We start from the raw sequence: 8,355 nt of genomic DNA on the forward strand, positions 1-8,355 counted from the left end.
GATCCACAGTGCCACTTCTGGCCATTTTCTATATATGTGGTGCTGAGGAATCAAACCCAGGGCTTCATGTATACAAGGCATGCATTCTTGCCACTAGGCCATATTCCTCTTATCCTCTTGAAGGATTCCTCCAGAAGTTCCTTGAAATCAAAAGATCTGCTCTTCGTTCCTGGGCTTTTATTTCTGGGTTGGCAGCCAAACATCTGTAGATCCTGTAGAGACACAAGTATAACCACAGCCCCATACTTTGACAGTTCTAGATTTCCAGTTATTAACCTCCTTTCACCATATAGATTGACATGAAGATTGTAATTTTTTTCTGATCCTTCCAATGTTTATCTGCTGTTATATATTGGACAGAAAAGTCAAATTTTAAAAATGAAGAGTATATAATGCCATTGCTATCTGTTCTTTGGGGGTCCAGTGACCTACAGCTATTCCCCCTTTTTGTACATGAGATTTTTGTAACATGTTTCATGTGCCATTTAAGAAAGTTTGCAATTTAGTGCTAGTAGGCAGGGTCATTGTCCATTTTAATAGTAGAAGAAATTCTCATAGTAGCAAAGCAGGAAAGAAAAGGAGTGATTACATGATTAGCGGTTTCCCCTGATAAATAAAGCCAGAGAAGGTGTCAGGAGTAATATGCATAAAGTTTAATGAGCTGCTTGTTTGTTTCTGAAAGGGCAAGAGGTTTTCCATTTCTATCATACTTAGAACAGCACTGATTAGCCCAATGTCTTCCTTTGTTACATTTTGGGCATATCTCAGGTGAATCAGGATCTCTGTTACAGGAGTTTTTACTTTTTGACAATCCTTTTCTATGTGCCTCATTTTTCCACATCCAAAACATTTTGTATTTCTTACATTAAGTTCAGTTATGGCTGCAGCCAACAGGTTAGTGTTATAAGCAGAAAAGCCAATGCCATTATAAGCTTTAATATAACCTGCAAGATTGCCCTGATAGGGTACAAAGCCTTCTGATACCCTGAATTAGCATTATCAAAAGCAAGCATTTGGAGAAGCAAATCTCTTAATTCAGTTTGTTGTACAGTTTTATGTGTCCTTTAACCAGGCTATGAAATCAACGTAGGGTTCAGTACCTCTCTGTCACATTTTTACAAAGGAGGAGGTCATCTTTCCCAGCTGTGTTATCTTTTCCCCTGCCCTGGAGCAGCGGATGCATACCTGATTAATTGCTTGATAATGGTACTGCGCCTGTTGAGCCACTTCCAACCAACTTTCCTGCTCCATAAATTGATTGGCCCCAGTATTTGTAGGAGACTGCACATGCTGATTTCTTAAGGCTTGCCTATAAGCTTCCTCATTCTACCACATTTTGAACTTTACATACTGGCTAAGCTCCAAGTAGGTTTTAGCCAAGCTGTCCCATTATGGGGAATCAGGCATTCAGCTCCTGCTAATCCTCTCAAAACACCTGTAGTGTAAGGGGAGATGCCTCCATAGGTGGACATAGCTTGTTTAAACTCCCATAGTGTTTTATATGACAGTGCATTATAGTATACTCACCGTGATAACTGCCTTTTGGGAAATTTGGATCCACTCCTGGGCTGAATTGTTGTAGTCTACCTGGCACCACAAAAGGTGTATCAATATAAGCCTCCAATTCCCTTTGTTGTTGAGCCTGTCAGATTTTCTGAGATATAAGGGAACCCATGAGGGTATTGAGAGGCCTGAGAATGGTCAAATTCTTCATCTTTGGAGGAGCTAGAGGAAGAGTCTTCCTCTCCACTCTCCCAAGCTCCACGTTCTTGATGTTCTTTGTTATAAGACCTAGAGTCTCTAGCCTTGGGCTTTTGTTTTTTTTTTAAATAGGAGCTTCCTGCATAGATCTACACTCTGATGGCAGAAGAGTTTGAAAAGGCTGCAGCACCATTGGAATTAAATTGCATGAAGACCAAATATTCAATGGGATATTTCCCCAGGCCTTTAAAAAAGACCTGATTACCTCCTTCCATTGTCGTATTTGTCTCATTCCCTGTGTTGGTAACCAGTAACAATAATTTTCCCCATAACGTGCTAAATCCTTAAAATCTTTTTACGTTCACTGCTGATGTTGCCAGCCTTGTCTTTACCAATTTTAAATACTAGGCCCTTTTACTTTCCATTTGTCCCATTGTTACCCTGGTGTTCGGAAGTGTGGACCTAGCGTGTGTTCCTGGATCACCAACTGTTCTGCTTTCTTCAGTTGATTTCTCCAAACAGTTGATTTCTCCAACAGGTTGACCTGTTGTGGGTGCCCCACATTGGCACCACTTGTTGCTCTCTATGCAACCTGGAACAGTTCAATGCAATACTGGAGCTGAAGAAATGAGAACAGACACAGAGAAAGTAGAGCAAGAGGAGACCAGGGCCTCAAGGCACTCACTGGCACATGGATCCCTAGTTCCCAAAAGCAAGCTTATTTATTTAGTTTAGTACAGGGAAGCTTATTATAAGTCAACACAGGCTATATGTGGAGAAAACAAGGTGGTGGTTGTTGCTTTTAACATATTTTGTTGTTAGTCATTAACATGAAACAGAATTTTTACACCTAGTAATAATTATTGTCAAGGGGCAGAGAGAAATGGTGAATACCTTTGAAATCTGTAATTGTAACTCAGGTATTTATCTTACTTTTTCTGTCTCAAGAAGTAAGTGCTCAGCCTTCACAGCGGTGGTGAGGTGGCATTCCAGCCTTTTAGCCCTTTCCTGATCTTAGGGCTCAGTTTCAGAGTTCCCTACACTCCCCTTTCCCCAACAACTGAAGTGCCTGGGGTAACCAGTGACACATCCAGAATATTAAAAACTAGGTTTGTGCCGTGTGTCAAGCTGTGAATGTAAAAACTCACTTTACAAAACCCTATTGAAAACTCCAGCTGAGAAATCAGTACTCAGCAAAAACAAAACAAAGCAAAAAACAAACACAAAAACAAAACAAAACAAAAAACTAGGAATTAACTTAACCAGAGTAGTGAAGAACCTCTACAATGAAAACTTCAAAAATCTGAAAAAAGAAACTAGAGCAGATCTAAGGAAGTAGAAAAACATCTCATGCTCCTGGATTAGGAGGATTAACATCATGAAAATGGCAATACTGCCAAATGCTATCTACAAATTCAATGCAATATCCATCAACATCCCAACTTCGTTCTTTAATGAAATAGAAGAAACAATCTGAAATTTCATATGGAATAATAAAAGACCCTGAATAGCAAAGACAATCCTTAGCAGGAGGAACAGTGCTAGAGAAATATCAATACAAAACTTCAAACTCTATTTCAAAGCAATAGTAATAAAAACAGCTTGGTATGGGTGCACGAACGGGCCTGAGGAGCAATGGAATAGAATTGAAGACCCAGAAATGAACCTTCAGACCTATGGCCACTTAGTCTTTGAAAGGGAGCCAAAATTTTTAGATGGAAGAAAGACAGCCTTGTCAACAAATGGTGCTGGCAGAATTGACTATACACATGTAGAAAACTGAAGTTAGATCCTTCTATATCCCCCTGCACCAGAATCAACCCAAATGGATCAAAGACCTTGAAGTAAGACAAGATACCCTGAAAATACTACAGGAAGGGATAGGGGCTATGCTAGGGCTCCTTGGCACAGATCAAAACTTCCTAAATAAACATCCAGAAGCACAAAAAAAATCAAAGAAAGGCTGGATAAATGGTATCACATAAAACTGTATAGCTTCTGCATGGCAAAGAACACAACTAGCAAGATAAATAGAAAGCCCACAGATTGGGAGATCTTCACTAGTAATACAACAGAAAAGGGCCTTATATCAAAAACATACATAGAGCTCAAAAACTTACCCTCCCCTTAAGAAAAAATCCTCAAAGAAACAACCATCCCGTTAGCAAGTAGGCTAAAGAATTAAAAAGACTTCTCTGGAGAGGAAATAAGAATAGCCAATAGACACATGAAGAAATGTTCAACATCTCTGGCCAGAAAAGAAATGCAGATCAAAACAACATTGAGATTCCACCTCACACCAGTTAGAATGGCCATTATCAAGAAAACAAACAAGTAATAGTACGTGCTGGCAGAGATGTGGCCAAAATGGAAAGCTACTACTACTTTTAGTGTGAATGTAAATGGGTTCAACCACTCTGGGAAGCAATATGGAGTGTCCACAAAAGATTAAATATAGAGCTCCCCTATAACCCAGAAATCCAACTTCAAGACATTTACCCAAAGGATCACAAACAAGGCCATACTAAAGCTACCTCAGCACAACTATATTCATTGCAGCATTATTTACCATAGTTAAGACTTGGAGTCAGCCCAGATGTCCCCCAGTAGATGAATGGATCAAGAAAATGTGTTATATATCCACAAAAATTTTTTTAAAATGAAAACATAAACTCACTGGCCTCAAGCATCACAATAGTATCAAGTATCTCACAGTTGTAGAGGTCAGACCTTGGCAAAGGGCTGTCTGAAATCCAGGAGTTGGTCTTGTGTCCCCTGGAGCAGCATGCCTTCCCTTGCCTGTTACTTTCTCCAAGCTGTCTGTATTCCTTTATACCTGACCCTTTTCTCCATCTTCATAGCAGAGGATGGGATCAGAATAGGCCATGGCAGGTTGGCTGCTTTACCATGAGACCTTCTGAGAGCAGAGACAAGAGAGAAGTAGAGGACACAGGGATCTCTGTCTTCTTTCTGCTTAAAAACAAGGAACATATTTATAAAAGTGATAGGCAGCAGCTATGGATGAGTCAGGGGAATGTGCAAAGGGAACCTAAAATTCAGCATCCGTGCTTCACTGAATACATGCTGAAAGACCTATTTTTGATTTCTTCCAGTGGTCTGCTGCCTGCTTGCTGCAAGCTAAATTTTATAGATAAGGAAGAAGCAAATGTGGACTGACAGGAAGAAGGCCTGGAGCAACCAAATCTTTCTGGATCTTTGCTCTGGAATGTTGGTAATCATTACCTGCATGTGGCTCCTAGTGAATAACAGGTTCTGCTTAATCAGGTCAAGGTGGGCTACTCTGACCTGAGATACCTTTTGCCGGTTACTATGCCATTATGATCTCACTGTGTTTTTAAATTCTTTCTCCCTGAAGTTTTGCTCATAGTGGTCATGGATCATCACATGTGTAGAGTGATTGATGGCTAAGATGTGTCATATCTTATTTTCAGTGTTCACATTAATATTTCCCTGTAGACTGGTCCTGTATAGGGACTGGACATTCAAAGCTCCAAAACTTCACAAAAGCCTATGTCATGGTGGATAAAATGGTCATTTTCAACCCTTTTCACAGATAAACTACTTTTACTTCTGAAAGCTGAATAGAAATAGGATTTCTCACCTTAAGTTCTGGAGGGCCAGATATCTGGTCTTGCCAAAGACGTGATTCTGCTGGTTCTGCATATTCATGGAACCTTAAGTTATACATGCTTGTGTGGCCTTATGTAACCATAGTTGGCCAGGTGCCTCTTTTTGATGGACAGTGTAGTGGTGCTTTGAACGGACAGAATGAGAGTCTGTGAACTGTGTGCAGAGTCTGTCAGTCAATGCTGTCAAGGGCCAGAAACCTAGGGGCTGTCGTGCTGTTGCTGCTACTGATGTGTCTATGAATAGGGGAGCCTCTAAATAAAGCACAACCTCCATTCTCACTCTACCTGGTATCTTTCTTTGCCTGCCGAAATTGGGAACACAGTTCCTTCTTATATAAGCATTACTGTTCTTGGACTGGGAATATGGCCTAGTGGCAAGAATGCTCGCCTTGTATACATGAAGCTCTGGGTTTGATTCCTAAGCACCACATATATAGAAAATGGCCAGAAGTGGCGCTGTGGCTCAAGTGGCAGAGTGCTAGTCTTGAGCAAAAAGAAGCCAGGGACAGTGCTCAGGCCCTGAGCTCAAGGCCCAGGACTGGCCAAACAATCATTACTGTTCTTAATCAACTTTACTACCACTTTCACTGTGGTTTGAAACTAGTTTGAAATGTTCTCTCATAGGACGTAAGAATTGAGGTACCTATGTTGATCTTCTGGGAACAAAAGTCACATACATTTCTCTATACTCATACCCACTTGACTGGAGATGGCTCCTAAGTGAGTCTGTGCAGTAATCTTCCTAAAGAACTCATCTACCAAACATTTGCCAATTCATTCTACACAATATACCATGATTTTTTTAAATTTTTTATTATAAAACTGATGTACAGAGAGGTTACAGTTTCATACATTAGACATTGGATACATTTCTTGTACTGTTTGTTACCTTGTCCCTCATACCCCCCTCCCCCCTCCCCCTTCCCCCCCTGAGGTGTTCCGTTCGCTTACACCATACAGTTTTGAAAGTATTGCTTTTGTTGTTGTTTCTCTTAATTTACCCTTTGTCTCTCAATTTTGGTATTCCCTCTCAATTTCCTAATTCTAATACCAGTATACACGGTTTCCAATATACTCGGATAAGATTACAGTGATAGTGTAGATACAATCCAAGAAGGTGGTACAAGAACATCAGCAGCAGTATAAACTACAGATACACATGGGATGTTGAAAGTAGTTACAACTGTGATATAACAATCATTTCCATAAAATGGAGTTCATTTCACTTAGCATCATCTTTTTTTTTTCTCAAATTTTTATTATCAAACTGACGTACAGAGAGGTTACAGTATCATACGTTGGGCATTGGATACATTTCTTATACTGTTTGTTGCCTTGTCCCTCATGTCCCCCTCCCTCCCCCTCTTTCCCTCCCCCCCCCAGGTGTTCAGTTCACTTACACCAAACAGTTTTGCAAGTATTGCTTTTGTAGTTATTTCTCTTTTTTTACCCTGTGTCTCTCGAATTTGGTATTCCCTTTGAATTTCCTACTTCCAATACCAGTAAACACGGTTTCCAATATACTCAGATAAGATTACAGAGATAGTGTAGGTACAAACATAGGAAGGTGATACAAAACATCATCAATAATAGAAACTACACATACACATAGGACGTTGAAAGTAGTTACAACTGTGATATATTACTTGTTTCCATAACATGGAGTTCATTTCACTTAGCATCATCTTATGTGTTTCTAAGGGTATAGCTATTGGGCCTTGTGATGCTCTGCTATGGCTTGCCTAAACCTGTACTAATTATTCCCAATAAGGGAGGCCATAGAGTCCATGTTTCTTTGGGTCTGGCTCACTTCACTTAGTATAACTTTTTCCAAGTCCTTCCATTTCCTTACAAATGGAACAATGTCATTCTTTCTGATAGAGGCATAAAATTCCATTGTGTAAATGTACCACATTTTCCTGATCCATTCATCTATGGAGGGGCATCTGGGTTGGTTCCAGCTTCTCGCTATGACAAATTGTGCTGCGATGAACATTGTTGTGCTGGTGGCATTACTGTGATTTTGTTTGTGGGCTTTTGGATAGATACCCAACAGTGGGGCTGCTGGGTCATAGGGGAGTTCTATATTGAGCCTTCTGAGGAATCTCCATACTGCTTGCCAGAGTGGCTGAACCAGTTTACATTCCCACCAACAATGAAGTAGGGTTCCCTTTTGGCCACATCCCCTCCAACAATTGTTATTATTAGTTTTCTTGATATATGACATTCTACTTAGCATCATCTTATGTGATCATAAGGGTATAGCTATTGGGCTCTTGTGATCCTCTGCTGTGGCTTGCCTAATCCTGTGCTACTTATTCCCAATAAGGGAGACCATAGAGTCCATGTTTCTTTGGGTCTGGCTCACTTCACTTAGTATAATTTTTTCCAAGTCCTTCCATTTCGTTACAAATGGGGCAATGTCATTCTTTCTGATAGCGGCATAAAATTCCATTGTGTATATGTACCACATTTTCCTGATCCATTCGTCTACGGAGGGGCATCTGGGTGGGTTCCAGATTCTCGCTATGACAAATTGCACTGCAATGAACATTGTTGTGCTGGTACCATGATTTTTTTTTAAGTGAGTAATTTCTGTGCAATTTGTCACCCTTTGTTAAGGTGGCATGTTAGTGTGGCATCAATTGCTTCTTTGGATCTTCACTTCTGGGAAGCAGCAACACACACAAATATTAAAATATATCTGCTGTTCCTCCTGTTAGTCTGTTTTTGTTAGTTTAATTAGCACAAACAGGACCTAAGAAGGTAAAGTTTCTCCTCCCTCCTAGTAGCAGCATTTTCTCCCTGCTTCCCACCTTGGCTCTCATCAGGACCCTTGCTATTACACGTAGGGATCCCATGGATTATTCAGGGTCATCTCCTTATCTCAAGGTCCTGAACTTAATTACATGTTCAGAGGCCATCTCATGTAACCTAATATGTTCACAGGCTTCTGAGATGAGGCCATTGTTCATTCTCCTGAAGACCCCCAGAAGAGTGTTTC

The 8,355-nt window shown here is 40.4% G+C and overlaps 1 protein-coding gene across 1 annotated transcript in view; it reads right to left on the minus strand.

Moving 5' to 3' along the window:
- LOC125352540 (semaphorin-4D-like) overlaps nucleotides 1-5,391 on the minus strand; it is a 40,974-nt gene extending 35,583 nt beyond the window's left edge. The window contains exons 1-3 of the mRNA XM_048347699.1: nucleotides 5,324-5,391; nucleotides 4,543-4,618; nucleotides 1,528-1,587 (exon numbers count right to left, since the gene is read on the minus strand). Coding sequence (XP_048203656.1) covers nucleotides 1,528-1,587; nucleotides 4,543-4,618; nucleotides 5,324-5,391 — 204 coding nt within the window. The remainder of the gene's footprint in view (nucleotides 1-1,527; nucleotides 1,588-4,542; nucleotides 4,619-5,323) is intronic.
- Nucleotides 5,392-8,355: the final 2,964 nt, after the last annotated feature.

This window comes from Perognathus longimembris, chromosome 1, assembly GCF_023159225.1.
Source record: "Perognathus longimembris pacificus isolate PPM17 chromosome 1, ASM2315922v1, whole genome shotgun sequence".
In the NCBI taxonomy this organism is placed as follows: Eukaryota; Metazoa; Chordata; class Mammalia; order Rodentia; family Heteromyidae; genus Perognathus; species Perognathus longimembris.